Below are 19,905 nucleotides of genomic sequence, written 5' to 3'. Positions count from 1 at the left end.
AGTAATCAAGAGCAAATACAGTTCTGTTACGCCCTGCTTGTCAATGCCGTAATACAATAGTACCAACAAGGATCACGCATAGTCAAGATGTTATCAAATTTGATAGTCCCGTTTCCTAGTCTCAGTGGGGGAAACACTAAGCTTTGTGTCTCGGGAGCTGACAGCGCGAAAATAGCGTCGAGCCAGTCATCCAATCGGCAAGTTCCCATACTCTTCCTTTCCCCTCTAGTTTTTAAGGGATTCCCGGTGTGAGGCACGATAAATGGGCTGCATAAACTTACATCAACGTTCAAAATGATATCTTCGGGACAGGGAGAACTTCTAGCTTGCCACGTTCTATACCTAGATTGCTACAAAGAACTTCCTCTGGGACCGAGGTCTCCCATAGGAGCGAGACAAAAGATAAATACTTCTTCAGAAATTTCTTTGCCAAGGCAATAAATCGTTCTTACTCATATCTTAGACCATCGATCGTGTTCCGGGTTCCAACAAGGTGAGACCCCTTTTCAGGTGCTACCATATTGGCACGCATCCAAATCAATCTCGCGGAAAACGGGTTCCTTCATTAAGACGAACTAAACATATTAACATATACCGTGCCGTTATCTATCTCATAGCCACCCTTTCATGGCATAGAACCATTAATTATCACAGTACTTTATAAAATGCTACCCAACCGTCGCAAAGACTTACTTAATTCTCCACCTCCACACAAGGTACATCCAGGCAGGTAAGGGCAACAAGCATGGAAATGAGTGTAAGTAGCCGTAGTTTATTCAGCTTACCTAGTCTGCGATACCATTCGTCGGGGTTTTCCATAACCCTTGATCAAAATTATAGGTCGCAGAAAGCTAAGTACCAAGGCGAGTTTTCAGATTCGTCGTAGTAAAATGCTAGCATGAGGTAAGAAACTAAACTTTGAGTCTGAGTTAAGGAAGCATCATTATTGATAGGGTCTTGTTGAAACAAATGAGGAATAGACCTTAATACACATGGAATCTACCGAAACTTAGGCAGTGCCTATTTTAAATGTCGAGCAAGCTACAAAATTAACCCTATCTTATAATTCAATTTGGGTTAACTCCTGTGCTTCTAATACTAGTCCTGTGTGTACAATGGCTGATGATTACCTCAAATATGTCTAGCCTTAGGACATCGAGACGTCTCTGAGTATAAGCACTCTATGGGTGTAGCTACACGATAACACTACAGTAAGAATATTCCCGATTTACTAAGCTTCCTAGGGCTAAGGAGCACTGCCTACTACTACATCTCAAGGGTCGTACATTCCAGTAACTTACCTAACGACAAACTCATTCCTCGGCTTTTAAAAATGGACGCTTAAATCACTTCACAGCGAACGAACAACCCTTTAGCAACATGGTAATAGGGAACAATGTGTTAGAGTTCATTAATTCAGGCTCGACCAGAAGTTCCAAGCTACACTCTAGCAAATAACAGCTAAGGATCTAAAACATATTTGGAATCCAGCTCATTCGGATATCTAGCGATAAAATAAGTAATATGTTTGTACATCCTTCGACTTTGTTGAATGTAATGTCTCTAGCTGTCTTACTTGATGGATCGGTGGCGGATTCTCTCCGCGCATAGAGAGACCCAGCAGGATCTGAATAGGCATCTTGCATTCGCAGCCGGTAGCACATTCAACATTAGCTTCAAGCATGATGCCTACCTTTATATCCAATTGGCGAAAGTTGTATAACTTCAAGTCGCCGTCCAAATAAACAAAATCCTTGTTTCTTACCCAATCCTAAACCAGACATACACTAGCCAACTACATTGGCATAACTTCGTCATGTTAAATTCTATTAATTGCCTTAACGGTTACTGTAAACTAAGGCTAATAAGGACAATGAAACAAAACTATGCGACCCTGACTTTTGGAACTTTCGATGTAATATCAAGCGGCTGACCTGGTCCCAGAATCGTGGGCATCATTAATAAGCCAATTTTATTCCATAAGGGACGACAAGGATCGGCTGGCTACACCAAACTACGAATCAAATATCCAATCCCACGAGTTCGATCGTAGGTTACTTCCCTACTTCTACAGAAACTAGGCAGACCTTCTGATATCTCCTTCAAATTTTACGCAATCCACACGTAAAGGACTCTGTAGCTATTGAAGACTATGTCTTATCAAATAGTCTAGCCATCTTCACCCCCCTCCTTGCTAGATTGACGATGGTACAAACCGACACGCTCTCCAATTCAGGATTGTCCCGCTATTCTCTCGGATAGCCTACTATAAAGTAGAGTTTTTAGCAGCAACTCTTACACTCACCCATTGTTCCGGCAACGAAGTCATGGTTAATAAGCCTATGGGCACGTACATCCTACACTTAGATAAGACTCCGTTTGGTGTCTAAGGTTGAATGTAGTGCCGCCATCGGAGGATCCGGTCATATTATCGAACAGGAAGTTAAACTTACTGATGCGACGGAGCGTGGGTGAACTTAGGTCTAGGAACCCGGTTGTCTCTAGGTCGTGCAGCTTGTTGTTCCTGTCCCGAGCCGGGCTGTACAGCGTACCGCCCCGCAAGCTAGCCATGAGCGCGAGTGACGAATCATCCACCACGACTATGCTACCTGACGGCGTGTCGGCCTGTAGAGGCAACTTTAACTGCTTATTGTTAGGGGTCGATACCTTCTTATCCGAAAAGACAGACCCAATGAGGCTATCGGTGTCGTCGGCGGTGCTAGCGCTATTCGCATTGACAGGCTCAGCTCTTAAAGAAAGAACTGGAGCTATTGTAACAGCAAGGTTGTTTTAAAACTTCATGATGATAGGCGTATGAAGAACTAAGTGTAAGTTTTAGTCGTAAATGGTTCTTAAGTAATTTACGAATACTAGATGCGCGACTAGACAGTCACCAACATAATTTTGTTCGAACTATTAGACGCCTTTATCCCCATTGTAAGTTGTTTGCTGTAATGACCTTGCTTTCCATCGGAACGGTCCTAATAGGATTACTATGTCACAGAAATATTTTCGTCCTAGGGTTAGCTTTCTTCCGTCTAACCATACCGATAGTGGTAGGATTGGCCTTAGTACTTGGGATGAGGTGGTTATCAACAACGAAGCTGGTAAGACGACCTAAGCTACACCCAAGGTGCATTGTGTACGGTTCTAGGGTAAACTTGAATACATGTTGCTAAACATAGATCTGTACGGACTCTCGGTAAATAATCCTAGTCTACGCCCATAAGGAAATTACTACTCAGAAGTTGGCTATTTTAGTTATAATCGCCTAGGCTAAGCGGTAGAAAATGTTCTAAAATAAGAGGTCTTTAATTTCGAACCCTGGTTTTTGTATGTCATTCGTAATACTTAGCATTGTTCCTTTCCAATAAATGTTTACAGTTTATATACGGGTTAAAGCAAATGTTATAGAAAGTGCTAACTATCATATGTCTTTTACTACCTCTCTTAGATATCGGGCGCTTACCTAGTCACATAAATACATGTTATACTGGAAGTTACTGTCAATAACGGAATTACTTAACTGCATTCTATTGTATCTAATAATATTCCTTCCTATTCAGTTTGGCATTTGTAATAGGTATTTTTCGAAAAGAAGCTGGCACGACAGCACACAATGAGGAATCTTTACTGGTCATAAGCCGGATGTAACGGTCTATATACGAGAGCAACAAAACCAACTAGACAAGGTGCAAAATCATAGCGTGATGAAATAGCACTTGATGAATTTCAGAGTATATCAGTGACCAGTATCAATTCGCCAGAGGCAACCCCATAATATGTAGAAGTCGCTATATTTTGGATGTGTGCATGTAAATTGTTGCTAAATATAGCAAATATTATATCAGTAAGCTTCGGTGGCAAGTATTAAGATTATCGAAAACCTGCGAGAAAGGGTCAGAGCTAGCCGTCATGTATCATGTCTGCCGCAATGAGGAAGTCTGAAGTCAAAATTCAAAACCATACCAACTAATAACCTTCACACATTGTTATAAGTAAAGGCTTATCGCTTAGCTATCGTAACATAAGTACTTAGCATTTACTTCTAAGGCGTGACAGATCCGGGCTCAAGCTCTAGAATTGGGAATTTCCTTCTTCGTTATCTCCCCCTTTTAACATCGTTCCCCCCTTTATACACGAGGTCCCTTTTCCCTATGTCATTTGAAAATGTAACTAATTAAATTTGAGAGTTGTCTATAGTATACAATCTTCTAACTATATACGTAAAATGTTAAAATATAGTATTTCTGAAAGAGTAATACTATAGGATTCTCTTTGAGATTATAGCATTTATAGGCATCCATGGATACAATAAGCAGTTGGTGTAACAGGTGGGTTGGTACAAGGTGGATAGGTTACCTAACTTTCAAGGTTCTAAAAAAAAAACAAAGATCATGTGGCTGTGGAATAATGCAAGCCACACTGCTTCGGCTAATGAGTTTCCACCTAGATTGACGTAGATCTTCATCCAAACGACCACAGCTAATCTACCTACATTCCAATATCAAAGTCTACCTTTTTATGCGAGATCCTTTTTGCACAGAACTTCATCATTTGCTTTGAACTACTTCGGATCTGGAGTCTTAGTCGCCTACTTTAATCTAAAGTATCGAAATGGCACCAATACATTTTAAAATGCGGCATGAATGCTACCGTCGCTCTTCGTCAAACTTCATGCCGCCATCCCCTTGACTACCTACCTAACCTTGCTGGTCTACTACAAGTAATTGATGCTTCGTCATATTCGCATCTCTCAACTCCTGGTAGTTTATAACCGCTTGAATAATGTGAGTATATCAACGAAGTGAATACTGCTCTTTTTCTTTTTGCTTTTCGGTCTGCATCAGTTGATGTAAGCACTCTTTTGATATCTTCCCCGGCATTCATCAAGATAACTCTCTCTCCTCTGGACAAGCGGCTGATGACGATAGCCGGAGATTTACCGGCAGTCACATCGTAGCTGGATAAGGCTTAGTGTCATGGGAAAGCTAGGCGCTATGAGGTGGGGTCATTTTCTACCCTCGGGGCTTCTAGAAGCAAGATTTGATGCCTACCTCAGTACCTCAGTGCCTATAATGCAGCCTAATAGGTAACTGCAATGGTGCATTGAGTCAATCCAAATAGGCAAGCAGCAGCAGCCTACAGGTAATTCACAGCTTTCCTTTCCGCCCCAGCCCGCCTACAATAGTAGCCCGCCCCTTCCAACTACACCGCGCCGCCTCTCGATTTTCCAGCGCCTCCGACCCAAATGCAAGAATAAAAAAACACAAACAACGAAAACAATTTTCACCGACAAACAAACCCGACGCGAAAGTTCAACTATCCACCCCAAAACCGACTCCATCTTTTATTCGTCGCGCCGAAACCTGTTCGATTTTATTAACATTAACAAAATATTGATTTCGCGCACATTAGTATAAACAATGGCTGGTGGAAAAGGCAAATCATCTGGCGGCAAGAGTTCGGGTGGGAAGACCTCGGCTGCTGAAGCTCCTAAGAAACAGCAGAGCCATTCTGCTCGTGCTGGACTTCAGGTAAGATGCTATTTTGTCATATACCATTGATGCATCCCGATCATTTCCACCGGTCTGGTCCGTTGAGATGTCTAAGTATCCGCAATATCGAGCTCCCGTCGATATCGCCCGCGTGCCCCTCGATTCGCAGAATGACGCGCACCTCTTTCTACATAACACGTACTGTCCAACCGCTTGGGACTGTATCACAATGACGAGTTTCAGTCCCGGCCATAAATGGAGCTATGCGGATGTTGTTAGGCCGATTATGTTTTTCGTCTTCGTCTCATTACGTATATATATCAGATTCATCGAAAATACTTGCGGGCATGCAATGCGATGCGATGCGATACTGACGCTCCTCTCTTTCTTGAGACGACGTATACCGTCGCTTTTGTTTGGCTCACATCTACAACCGTGCTTTTTTTTTTTTTTATCATGATAAGATATATTGCTCTTGTGGTCGAGTTTTGCTAACAGAACGTCATAGTTTCCCTGTGGTCGTGTTAAGCGTTTCTTGAAGCAAAACACACAGAACAAGATGCGCGTTGGTGCCAAGGCTGCCGTCTATGTTACAGCCGTTCTCGAGTATTTGACTGCCGAAGTCCTTGAGCTCGCAGGCGTGAGTCATCTTCTTTGTTTTCCCTGTGTCACATTGCCACTATACTTGCATGAACTCTGCCTCGTTTCTAGTTCCACGGGCTACCATATAGGATGGAAGCTGACTATTATTTTCGTAGAATGCCGCCAAAGACCTGAAGGTTAAGCGTATTACTCCTCGTCATCTCCAACTCGCCATCCGCGGTGACGAAGAACTGGATACGCTGATTCGCGCAACTATCGCTTTTGGTGGTGTTCTACCCCACATCAACCGTGCCCTACTACTTAAGGTCGAGCAAAAGAAGAAGAACAAGGCGATCGAAGCATAAGCTGCCCGCGAGATTTATGGTTTGGAGTTTCCAGTGTATACGCTCTTTCGTTTCTGGGTGTTTCTGTTACGTGGATCGAGGTTCTCTGCCTTCGGAGGCAGGAAGCGCGGCTTTGCAACCTTAAGACGGTTGATTACGATGGCATAATTACGGAATTATGACTGCGCTTAGTTTTTTCGGCTCTGGGTTGGCTGCTTGTTATGATATCTCATCGGAGATCCGAAGTAGGTCAAGAGCGCTCATTAGGTGACACTGGCAAGGCGTGTAGCTGGACGTGCTAGCTTTGATGATTCATTCGTAGGGATGGGTTGAGATATCGACTGCTGTGCTAATCTTTCGAGGTCTTGCCAAAGGCAGTAAATAATACTACATTGCTTCGATTTGTATAGTACTCTCAGCAACTTGATATAAACACGACGTTGTATTATCATGAGAAACCCTTTACAGCGCGTATTTCATCGAAGTTGAAAATATGCTTGGCCCTGGGCTTATACTCATTATTCGTTATACGTGACGTTCGGAAAACATTTTATCGTACTTAGTGACTTAGAGGAGAATATAAATTGCATGTATGTTGTAGAATATCACTTTCAATATTGTTCACAACTACTCTAAAAGGTACCTGATGTATATATAACCAAGGTATATTAGGTACCTATATATGGAACACAACTCATGGATACTATGGAATAGTAGTACTCTCAAGAAGAAACTACTGAAGACATTTTAGAAGCGATAAGAGTGTAAGAAGAAGACTGTTGTCGGAATTTACGTAAGCATTTTTTCTATCACGCATACAAGTACTATACTGTTAGGATTTTAAATAATATATCCAGAACAAGATATACAGTTTCAATTTCCCACAATGTTACTTTGTATCTACCAGGTAAGTAAAAACTACAGTAGAATCAAGCTGGTTGGTACATTTTTAATTTACACAATAAATAGCCTACTAGTCAAGATCTATAATATTGAGGCAATACATGTTAGGATTCCGGATGATACATTTAGAACAAAGGACATGTTCAGTATAGACGTAAATTCTCATAGATAGGTTAGAGTTCCTTGCAGAACAACAAAGTTGTTTCTATGCTGTTTAGTTCTACCTCGTGACAATATATTCTTTTATGCATTTACAGGCCTAAGAGGACAAGCTAAGAATTACGCCAATCTATTACATTAGTTAAGTAGTTATGCTTTACCTTGAAGAATAGTTTGTTTACCTACCTAAGATAGTTCGTAATGTATTCTAGGTCCCTTGACATATAAAATATAAAATATCATATCTGCGTATTATATGGAGTACATTTTCCCTCTTTATGCTATGTCTCAACAGTCCGTCTAGCAATTACTCTAAGCCAAGGCGTATGAGGATTGTCCTCCCATCTAGAACTGATGATTAAAATATGTCTGATAGGGTACCAGTAGTACGTACGTTACTACAGGGATGCGCGGTTACACGAAAAGACTATGAATATAACCGAGGCCTGACAATTCATAGCCACAGATTTCGCCATAGATTTTTATTAGCCTATGGATTCACTAGTTAGAATTTTGTATCCCCTCTACGATATACTTACTTCAAGATTGCATCATAGTGTCTTGGACATAATATTAATTATCGCTTGCTAAGGTTCAAGCTAGACATGCAATCTCATCTAAATATAGATAGTGGCCATCTCTTTCACAGTGAGAGAACTTGAGAGAAGTATCAGGTTATAGGCGTACATAGCAGAATACGTAGTTGAAATATCCCATCGTAAAGGATCTACTTTATACCCTGTCTCGAAATGTTTTAACTTTCTTCAGCTGATATCCCTTGCCCCCACTGGGAACTGTGCTCCCGGGAACTTCCATGTTGACCGCTGCTTAAGGGGCCTATCCACACTTGATATATTAGGTAGAATTTCATAATCACGAGGCCTGCTTTCTGGGATTCTGCATCGCTTTGTCCGTGCTAGGGTATTTTTAGCACTACTTTGTAGAAACGCTAGTTATGCTGATGATAATCGTGATATAAGGATCATTTTGAGACCACGTAAGACTCTCGCTCTCTTCCCTTTCTTCAAAAACGTAGCGTCGTATAGCTTGAGGAATCGTATGATCGCTCTTATCTAGCTGTCGTATGCGTCAACTCACACGGTCTTTTGTAGCGCTGAGTATGAAAATGTCAACGGGAGTCTCTGAAGTCGCTAGAATCTGTAACGTCGATGAAGGTGGTAAATGCTTGAAACTAGGTATACAAATAACAAGATACCCAGGTTAGGTATTCCGTATATGTACCTAATATAGAAAACTCAGCTGGCTTGTTCTTTACACATGTATCATGGAGAGAGACTTGGCAAACTTTAAAAGATCAAATCAAGTAGATATACCGAATGCGATAAATTATTTACATAGCAGCATGCGAAAGGTCCTTGAAAATGTTGAGATATCCTTGAGGTTTAAGTCATCTTAGATATCCACCGGTCATCCTTTTAGAGCTTAGAGGCTCTTACTAGCTTTACTAGTTTAGAATTATGTCCACGTATTAATTATATGGGGTTGGGAACGGCTGCATCCGATCGGCACTGAAACTCGAACTCCTGCTTCTAGAAGGAATTGTGAGATTTTAGTTGATCCATTACCACGGTTAAATTCGACGACTGTCCACACGTTTGGAAACCAATGAAAGACGACTATTTGGGGTTACTGATTGCCGGGGCGGCTATGTCATTTCGCGCGGTGAAGAATCATAGTTCTTTGTTATATAGGCAGCGATGCTATATAATTCTTTAATGCATCGTGGGAAGAAAAAAAAAATATGGTAGCAAACAAAGCCACGTGGCGGACCTTTGATAAGAGCCTAATGCCCTTGGGCACTATTTTACTGATTTTAAGTTGCCAATTTTTTTTTTTGTTTCGCTTGAATTACGAGTGTGGTTAAGATCTGTTTTCTTGCTATCGTCCAAGCTCTCTGACAAATCACTAGGAAATAACCCGCGATGAGGTAACCGAGAACTGGGAAGGGAAATGACGATGTCTTTTGCTTTTCAATATATCCTTGTCTATGGTGTGCCTGTCGCGTCCGGGGCTGGGTGTCTACATTATGTACTCTGCAAGACGATCGGCACCTAGCGGTCAGTCAAAAACTGCAGTGCGTACCTATTTTCTTTATTTCTTTTTTTTGACTGCAGTTAGTTTAGGTAGTTAGTTAATAAGTTATTTCTTTTTTAAGCTTATAGCTAAGCGAATAATACCTTTTATAGTTTAAGGTTGCATGCATTCGCTTAATTAGAATTTGCTTTTATAATCGATAGGAGGTAGTTAAGCTTATTTTTATTTCCTCTCTTTTATACCCCTTGGGTAAGATCGTGAGATTTCTTTACAGGTACCTACTTTACTTACCTACCTAGGTACCTTAGGCAGGTAGTGTGGAACATTATCGGCCGAAGCTTTTTGTCTTTGCTTGAAGAATCAATTGATGCTATCTGAAACGTGCAGCTGCGCTAACGCAAGACTAACTGGCCTGCACTTTTGACAGTCCCTGGCAGCCCTGGTAGCCCTGGTAGTTGGTGCCAGCACTAAGAGGGTCCGCCAACCCAGCACTTGAATACTCTAGGTTAGTAAATTGTCACATCAAGAAAAACTTGTGGAGACCTCTAGTAGTGATGTGGATAATTCGTAGTCTACGTTATAGAATGCAACTTATTAAACCTAGCAACCCAAGAACCCAGTAACTTGTCCCACCGTATATTTATTAGGGCTTTGGATTTTCTTGTCTTTCCAGTAAATCTCGGACCTTATACCTCTTGATCCGCTTATACTTTTAAAAAAGCCAATCTGGCAAGATAAATAGCGAGAGAAGTATTATCCAAAGTTGTGCGGGCGGCGAGCTGTGCTTCCTGGTGTATGTTTCGTTGTTTAGGATCGGAACCTTTAAAATCTACTTATCTCCACTTCACTCCCATTTCGAGTCCAACTTTGCGTAGGAATCGTTAGAATAAGACTGTTCCGCTATATTAAGTAGTGGGAAAAAAACACAACCAACTTCTTTGCTCTTAGCACGATGGGTACAATCCGAGATCTCCGCGCGGGCCGCTCGAATCAACCCTGGGTTGATTTTTTGGATAACGAGATCGCTACGACTGACTCGCAAACCGCCAGGCATGCAATCGTCAAAATCTTCAGACGATCCCTTTTTTCGGCAAGGGGGTGTCTACCTTCAGATGCGGCTCTGCAGATAGATGCTTATTATGAAGATACATATCTGACGTCCAATCCGGCGCTGAAAGACCAAGATGACAAAGGCATGGTTGAGTTCCTTACCGGACTTTACGGAGTTGTCTCCGACTTGGTTTTAATCATACCCTACCACCACGGTTTACAATATGCCATCATTGACTTACTCTTCGAACTCCGAAATCTACCACCGAGGGAGATCAGGATTGAAAATGTACGCTGATTCCCTCTATTATACGAATAGTTGACCTTTACTTACACTAGTGCCGCGTGCCACAGGAGGATTATGTTGTCTACGATCACGAACCCGTAATCGAAAGAATGATGGGCCAGAAATGGGAAAACCACTCCCGTATGGATCCAGGAGCTCCCCGCAAGCAGCTAGTATCTTATCACGCTAACTTGGCTTATAGCAAAAGATGACACTAGCCCAGAGGAGCTTGAGAGAAAGTGTGGAGAATGGGTCAACATTTCCGCCTTCATTGCCCGCTGCATCGAAGCTGGGTTTAACGACCAATTCAAAGAAAAATGTAAATTCCCCTGCGTAGACATCCCGAAAGCTCTCGAGGAGGACAACCCTCCTGGAGTTAGGCGTAGCTGCCTAATAAGAGTGGCAGTGCAGTACATCATGATAGCAGGCCACAAGATATGCCAGCAGAAGATCGGAAAAGGAAAAACTGAAGAGCAACAAATGTGGCTCGGAAAGTGGAAGATCTGGGCAGAGAGGCTGCTCCAACTTGCCGAACGAAATGAGCTTGAGCCAGGTCTGACGTCCGAGGTACGAGAGGCCCATGGGACCATGGTAGCATTGCAACCTCGCTTATTTAAGTTTACACGTTAAATAACGAGACCGCACGAGTCGTTTAGGCGAGTAATTCGCTTCGAGGACCTTGGTATCTTGGTGAGGTGGCTGGATCATGATTTGCTATTTCCTATTTTCCTCATATGTCTCATGTATTTCCACTTGTAGCGTGGTTGGTTTAGGGGGCGTTTATGCACTAGATTTCAATTCCCCCTCAGTGGATCAGATTACGTTGGATGGTTGGTACCAGGGCTCAAGCTTTTGTTAGGAGGCGTTTACGAGCGTCTTGTGTACCCAGATTCTTTGCAGCGGCTTCCTTATTCGAGGGAGCCTTCACGTTACTGGGGTTTACTCGATATTTCTATCTAGATAGACAATAGATTAGGCGTGGAAGTGGGTAGATTAAGTTTATACGTCGAATTGAAGTAGAACGCAATTTTGAGCACGTAATAAATCATGATGCAACGAGTATGCATATGCCGTCTTTGCCCGTTATGATTATCGTCCGGAACCAAAGTCTGCTACAGTTTCATGCTAAGCTATTATTGCTCTGTCCAGTTATTATATAGTTTCAGCATAGGTTCTCAATTGCAATTGGGTACATTTCGTCTAGTATTCTGTTCTAAACATCTACCTAAGGTGGGTGGGTACGCATAGTCCTTAAGAATGTATCGAAATATACTCTTTTGAATTTAAAATGAACTCATAGGACTATTAATAAATTAAATATTCTTATCATTAACAAAGTTTCTTTGAGATAGTTGTCTATTATTGAACGCGTAGATCGACATGTGCTCTGCTATAATGATATATGAACAGCTGGTTAACTATATTAGACACTAGTCGTTTTATCATTGCGTACTTTCTGAAGACCAATTAGTATATAGAATATGTCCACTAAAAATTCAGAGGTACACTATATGATTTATAGGTCTTTATTATATTCACTTAACAACATCTACCAAAAAATGAGTAATCAATACCCTTGTAGCTACCATGACTTCTATCTACAGAGCTTAAGATGCATAATATACATACCATTGCTTGTATTAACTATTCTCTTAAAGTAATTTAGTACGCTTGTATGATATGACTTAGGTTATGATAAATAGAGGCAGTCAGATATTGTGGAGTGTGTGTGACCTCGGCGGGCTATGATAATTTGGACATAAAGCGTAGGGCAACTTAGATGTAAGATAAACCTATGTGTGCTATCAACTTGGTTACTCGTCTGCTAAATCCTTCCATACCTCTAGCCCCCGAACTGTCTTTGTCTTATAATTAATCCTCAACAGCACCGCCATACTTCCCCTTTTCCTGCTCTTGTTATTCCGCTTTGTCACTCGAGTATTACTGTTTTACCATCAACGACCAATAGATCTGCCTTGTCTGCCTGATACTTACCCTTTGTCATTGGTCATTGAGGAAAGCACTAAGCTATCACTTCATCAACATCACGCGTATGCTCTCTACAAGGAGTGAATGAAAAGTGCATGTCCCACAAAGGGTGTAAGATAAATTACCGGCGTATATGTCCTTCAGATCTACTAGTGCCTTTACTTTGGGCGAGTGAGTCAAGCCATATATGAGTTATAGCACCTTTGTTGCAAAGATCTAAACAAAGTAGCCATCTCTTGTATAAGTGTTTGCTAGATCAATGTAGGACGACGTTTATAAGATAGCCGACTGTATATATTGGATTGGATTGGATTCTAAAAGTCCTACTCTAGCACAGTTGATTTCCATATTCCAATCTTTCTTCCGTTTTATTTTCTAGTTGTGTTGTTCTCTCTAAATCAGTCATTCCTTCTTCTACAATCCTTATTGAGACCCCTAGTCTCGTCTAATATTGAAACCAATTACTCTCTTTACTATAATATTTTCTTACCACAGACCCTAGAGGTGCTGTAAAATTCGACGAGTCGTCATTATTAAGGTATTTTTATGGAGTTAGGAAACCCAGATTGGGTATCTCTAGCCACAGACTTTTTGCCGTTCATATTTTGCAATCAAACAGCTCGTCTCACATAATAGTCATTCAACCAGCCGTCTTAATATCATATATAATAAAGCAAAGATACTACAGGGGAAAAGCCATGCCTTCACGTAGAGTCTTGCCGACGCTCTCCATATTTTCAAAGAAGTCCACGACTCCGACAATAATCCCTACTTCCTCACCATCATCTGATATCCGAACTACTTCTATTCCCTTGACACCACCTGCTCGCCTACATCTTCGACACATCTTGCCCTCAACACCAGATGGCATGCCTACACCACCTCCACCTCCTCGGAAGCCATTCCCCTGGTTATGGCAGTGTCACTCATGTGACACTGTCTACCGGATCGGCTGCACTCGCCGCTGTCTCGTCTGTTCTCACGACTATTGCCTCTCAGCAACTCCCCAGAGGACACGCAGGGGCAAGAAACGTCGTCGTAGTGGGATGTGTGTTTCTGAGTTCGATTACAATGGGTGGGCAGAATGGGGGGCGTGGCGTCGGAAAGTCCTCGGCATGGAGACCGTCGGCCGGTCAGAAAAGCGCCGCGAGCAGGCCTTCCTCCATGAGTCACACAATTGCATGATTGATTGTAACTACCCTTCTGAATGCCACCATGTTAGGTATAAGCTACGAGCAGAGAGGTTCAGGAAGACGTTTCTCGAGGCACTTCCAGAGGAGCCGCAATCTCCACCAATTGTTGCAAGTGTGCCAATGAGCCCCGACGACGACTTACCTCTGAACGAGGCGAGAGCGGTGTTGGAAGAAGAGGACATGGGAAATGGGCTGAGAAGCCCTACAAGTCCTAGGAGCCCGCTCGGTGAAATGAGTCTCCCCGAGGATGAATATGAACGACAAGAGGATAAAGTATGGTGGGCTGACACTCAGGAACATGAGATTCAGAAGTTTACTGATGGGTCAGCGGGACCAGGCGAGGCTGGTTCCTCCACTGCCGATACTGAAGACTTCAGTTCTGAAAATTTATACGCTGCCCTAGCAGAAGATGAAAACATGATGCCTCTTGACCTGGTTGACTACATCGTAAGCACGCGACGCGAATCAAACCAATCCAGTCGAGAACATCCTAAGCATAGCAGTGAATTAACTGTTCGGAATTTTACCGAGGCAGATAGGTGCGAAGACTGGGAAGAGTCAACGGATAGTGATTCTGAGAGTGGTTCTGTGTTATCGTTACCTTCTTCGTCGTCGTCACTTGATGGAGAATGGCTACTGGCTAGTGAGTTTGTGCCCGCTGGCAATGAACAGGGCGAGAATAAGTCTTGAAAAGAAATCAGAATAATTAAGGCAATAGTCGAACCTGGAAGTTCGTTTTGCAGGATTAGCAGCTTGATATTAGCAACAAGGACTAGTATCCGTAATTTTATTCTTACATAGCGAACATGATTTTATATACATATTAGTTACATTATACAGGAGGACATATGATACCATTTTTCAACTTATATAGTTAGGTTAGTGTTCTTTCGCAGTAATAGATTTATCCGACATCTAGACGTACTGGGTTATGTTAGGAGCTTGATTATGAAAGTGTCATGGACTTTGAATGTAAAGCTGATATTACTGATAGATGAGTGAAGTAAAATTGAGGTTGAAATAGAAGATAAGTACTTTGTACCTCCCTATCTCTTGTCCCTTGCGTTTTAGTGGAGTCGGACATTTATGTATGTATCATGTACATTAGATACATGCATGTAGGTACATTTTTAGATGCATTCAGGTGCCCGATGTTCATAGGTACTTCTATTTTTATGTACCTAGGTACCCCTGCCAGTCAGGGACGCGTTAAGCAGATTCAATTTACGCGTCTTTCAACAAAATTCTAGAATCGAATTGAACAGAAACATATAAACTCCCATGTACATCTAACTAACCTAACTTAAAGAAGGTTATTTAAGATTACTTACTACTAATAGGGAAATTTCTTATCGTAGGGAATATTTGTGGCTTTTCAGAGATTTCAAGAGAATTGAACGCCGACGAGAAAAGCTACTATAATAGGTACCTCCTAAAGGAAGCTTTCCATTGCCGAATTTCACGATAACGAGCAGCTACGGTACTATCGCCAATCCTTAAAATTTCAACATGTCTGATTTCGAAGATGAGATGGACATTGATGCCCCTCCAAAGTCTATCGATATTACATTTTCTTCCGATAACACTGCCAAGGGTAAACGCAGTGCTGCAAACCTACCTGTTGAAGCAGAAGACTCCTTACCATGGTAGGATTACCACAACGCTTCTAAGATATCCCCCGCTCCCAATTGCTAAATTGAATGATAGGGTTGAGAAGTACCGACCCGTTTCCTTATCCGATGTCTCAGGCCACCAAGATATCCTAGCCACCATTAACAAGTTCGTCGATTCGAACCGATTACCCCATCTCCTTCTCTACGGGCCTCCGGGAACAGGCAAGACGTCCACTATCCTAGCCCTTGCGAGACGTATCTATGGGACAGAGAATACGCGACAGATGGTCTTAGAATTGAATGCTTCAGACGATCGAGGTATCGACGTCGTTCGTGAGCAGATCAAGACCTTTGCTTCGACGAAGCAGATATTCACAATGGGCGGAGCCTCACGCCCTGGTGGCATGGCAAGCTATAAGCTCATTATTTTGGACGAAGCTGACGCGATGACGAGTACCGCTCAGATGGCCTTGCGAAGAATCATGGAAAAGTATACAGCGAACACGCGATTTTGTATTATCGCCAACTACACCCACAAATTATCGCCCGCATTGCTGTCTCGATGTACACGCTTCAGATTTAGTCCTCTAAAAGAAGGCGATATTCGGGTCTTGGTGGATAAAGTTATTCTGGAGGAGGGTGTCAAAATCTCAGGCGAGGCTACAGACTCTCTGGTTAAACTGAGTAAAGGGGACATGCGACGAGCACTAAATGTGCTCCAGGCTTGTCATGCATCTAGTAAGCCCTCCTAGCTTCCAGAAATATTATTGCTGCTTAATACTGACTTGATAAGGCACGCCGATACAGCCAAAAGACGCGCCCAAGGTCCCCGAGAAAGATATCGTTAGGGAAACTATCACGACTGAGACTATCTACAATTGTATAGCAGCCCCGCCTCCTGATGCGATCACAAAGATTGCCAGTACGCTACTCGCAACTAGCGACGTAACCACTTGCCTATCGACGATCAATACGCTGAAGGTGGCCAACGGCCTCGCGTTGGCGGATATAATCACAGCACTGTCGGAGCAACTAGTAAAGATGGAGGTGAAGCCTGAGGTTATGATTAGATGGCTTGACGGCCTAGCGGAGATAGAATACAGAGTGTCTGCTGGTGGAAGTGAGGCTATTCAAACAGGTGCAGTAGTAGGTGTAGTAAGAGAGGGTTGTGAGCTTATGGGATGAGGAATGAAGTCGATACGAAAGAACTTGAGGGTTGATCAGTGTATGAGGACTGATGGAACCATTAGATGTGATTCCTACTCAGGTATTTAACGAATGAATATTGACTAATGTTCACCCTTATTACGCTCGGAGGCCCTTCAACTTTTAGTTGTAGTTCATGCCTTGCATCAACGTACCTAATAAGACATATATGTAATGAGGTAATTATATTATACTTAACTACGTACATGTAGGTATAGTCTAAAATGATGGAGTAATCTTAAGCAAAGCCTACATATGAAATGTTATGCGGTATAGTGCGAATTGGGCTTTGGCCCCGGACTTTTAGTATTCGTATAATTATATATATTGTTAATTGCATGCCCCGCAGGTTACAAGTAAGATTTTTACACGTGCATCAAAGGGGCTTTGTTTCGCGTAGTCAGTCGAGTTTCATAATCAAATGATGATTGGCAACTTTCTACCTAAACCTTGACTTTCGTGACTCAATCGCTCTTATCCGTGTATCGTGTATCGTGTATCTCACTGGCGTTACCACATCTGATACTCTCACTTCGTTTACTATAGTATATTATATTAGGCTTATCTATCTAAGGTCTATCTTTTAAACACTACAGTTATGGACGTGATGATCCCGGAGATACTATGCTTAATCTGCTCGTACCTCGATATCGAGGATATTCGCAGATTCCGACTATGCGGCAGAGCCTTTGCAGACGCCGGCGCTTGCTTTGCTTTCCGAGAGGTTATATTTTATCTGCATCCCCATGACTTTGATATGCTCCGGCACATTTCTCTGCACCCTATTGCATCCAAGAATGTCCGCTCGCTGGTTTATGTTGGCCATACTTTAGAATCGCCTAAGAAATCCTTAGATGAATTTCGTAAATACTATTCTATCATTCGAAGCGGAGAGAAGATCATAGCCCAGCATACGAATGAAGCACCGCCACCACGTATAGGAAACCAGCAGCTCCTGAGGCTCTACAAGAATTACGAGATCGCTATCGATGAGCAGGAGAAGATGTTGAAGACGGATGAAGATATCTCTTGCCTCAAAGAGGTCATTTCTCGCTTTTCGTCGCTTCGGGAAGTCACTATGTCATCCGACTTTTGGTTTTGGCATGGCATCCACAAGACTCCATTTGAAGGATGTTTGATTAAACCGGGTGACGAATTGACACCGATGGGATGTCGGCAGCTTGATTCTCTCCTATCTGCTGTCTTCAATGCCAATATCAAGTTAAAAAGACTTACCGCCGGTGCATTCAGCTGGCAGTTCTTCCAGAAGCCAGCCGCCGAGCTCCGAAGTGCCCTTTCCTTCTATTCTAACCTTACATGCCTCGAGCTATGCATCGATACTGGTGAGAATGATTTTGATGCCAGCGTTACGGATGATCTACTTGTCGGTACAGAGGTTCCTCAGTGTCGCCGTCTATTAGAAACGGGATTATTGCGCGACTTTATCAAATCGTTACCTCAACTACAGACGTTATATATTGTTTTTAACTGGCATTCGGAACAACACGGATATGCTGCGCGGCTCGAGGATATAATGGAGCCAAAGCATAAATGGGAACATCTCGACAGTTTGACCTTGGGAAATATTACATGTGAACGGCATGACCTAATGTCTATGCTCAGAAGACATAAAGGCACTCTTAAGGAGTTATGTCTCCGAGACATTCGACTGAGAAGTACGTCATGGCTGTTGCTTCTCCCCAAGATTCGGAAGACGATGAACTTAGACGACGCTTGCATTTGTGGCGAGTTGTATGGGCAAGAGGAAGACTCGCCATATGCAGAATATTGGGATCTTTCATTACCAGACACCTTCGAGAACTCGCTCCGCGATGACGTTAATGACTACTTGGTCAATAACAACATCAGACGTTGCCCTCTTAATGATTATATCGGTTACCTTTAGTGATGCCTACTAACGAGCGGCGGGGGTGTTAAACTAAGATTGTCTTATTGACAACCTTGTTTGAACTATCGCGATAATCCTAACGACATGACCTTGCCATAAGGACCTTATAATAGGCAAATCGATATCTTCTCAGCCGCTGTACTTATGATTGCCTAACTACTGTAGGTAGTCCGGACCTTGTAGTCGGAGTTTAGCATAGGGAGCTCATCTCAGTCACGAGACTGATGTCTATGCCCCTGCAAGTCTAGCCCTTTCTCAAGTTTGATAATTTGGGTAAGACCTGAGAATAACAATATTCGTCCTCGGAGTTTATGAGGGCCGTGAAATATGACTGGCCCTGATTAACTTTGAGTGGCAAGAGGGGTTACCGCCACATATTGTGCAATGCTAGTACTGTCATGAACGCCGGTTATATACAATGCGGTCCGGTAAATACTGACTAGTTTAATGAGCCTCTATGAGCACAGCTATGACGGGGTATTTCTTATCGTATGGTATCCAATTAGACCCTCATGTTCTCCTTCTGCATTGTCCTTCTTCCCGCCTACTAGGATGAATCATTTGTTGACGATTACCCTGATATCGAGCCTCAGGTGACGCTCAAACTCACATCCATGGCACCAAATCAGAGAAAAGCCCGGGTAGTCTTGGTACGATTTTAGCCGAGTCCATGTTCACCAATCTGACCTTTCCATGTATTGGGGTTTACCGGCTTCTGACCTCAGCTCATGGGATAACCTTGTAAATACCAGTCAATAAATCTCCAAATATTCTAACGTCACTCCTCTTATTCTACCCTTGCTAACAAGCGACAACCATTGACTGTAAGGGAAAGCAAGATTGAGCTAATTGGCTCACATATACATTTACCCGCGCCCAGTGAGAGTGGACAGTCGTATATTTCTTGCCTTGGCTTGAGCAATGCCGAAAGCGGTCGTCGGCATGGAGGTCTCTGTGGTGTTTACACACCACTCCTACAAACAGAGCGGAGCTAGCTTCTACAGTAGTGCTAATATAATACGAGCACCGGCTATCTCTTAAACCCCATGTGTGGTTGCGTGGTTCTTGCGTTTGCCGGCCGTTCGGTTTTCCCCTTCAAGTGGCCCTCAAAATGAAGT

At 42.7% G+C, this 19,905-nt stretch overlaps 3 protein-coding genes across 3 annotated transcripts; all 3 read left to right on the top strand.

Moving 5' to 3' along the window:
* Positions 1–5,426: 5,426 nt before the first annotated feature.
* Positions 5,427–6,445, top strand: GL218_00611 (Histone H2A.Z; the record flags this gene model as incomplete). Its single annotated transcript, XM_033577041.1, has 3 exons — positions 5,427–5,537; positions 6,007–6,138; positions 6,257–6,445. 3 exons carry the CDS (start codon positions 5,427–5,429, stop codon positions 6,443–6,445), a joined length of 432 nt encoding a protein of 143 aa, XP_033442277.1.
* A 7,119-nt stretch (positions 6,446–13,564) lies between these two features.
* Positions 13,565–14,749, top strand: GL218_00610 (uncharacterized protein; the record flags this gene model as incomplete). The annotated part of the gene is made up of 1 exon (XM_033577040.1): positions 13,565–14,749. One exon carries the CDS (start codon positions 13,565–13,567, stop codon positions 14,747–14,749), a length of 1,185 nt encoding a protein of 394 aa, XP_033442278.1.
* An 819-nt stretch (positions 14,750–15,568) lies between these two features.
* Positions 15,569–18,784, top strand: GL218_00609 (Replication factor C subunit 3; the record flags this gene model as incomplete). Its single annotated transcript, XM_033577039.1, has 4 exons — positions 15,569–15,705; positions 15,767–16,410; positions 16,466–16,840; positions 17,475–18,784. The coding sequence occupies 4 exons, from the start codon at positions 15,569–15,571 to the stop codon at positions 18,782–18,784; spliced, it is 2,466 nt and encodes an 821-aa protein (XP_033441833.1).
* Positions 18,785–19,905: the final 1,121 nt, after the last annotated feature.

This window comes from Daldinia childiae (genome assembly GCF_008694065.1).
Source record: "Daldinia childiae strain JS-1345 chromosome Unknown Scaffold1, whole genome shotgun sequence".
NCBI lineage: Eukaryota > Fungi > Ascomycota > Sordariomycetes > Xylariales > Hypoxylaceae > Daldinia > Daldinia childiae.
This window is presented reverse-complemented; position numbering and strand designations above follow the sequence as displayed.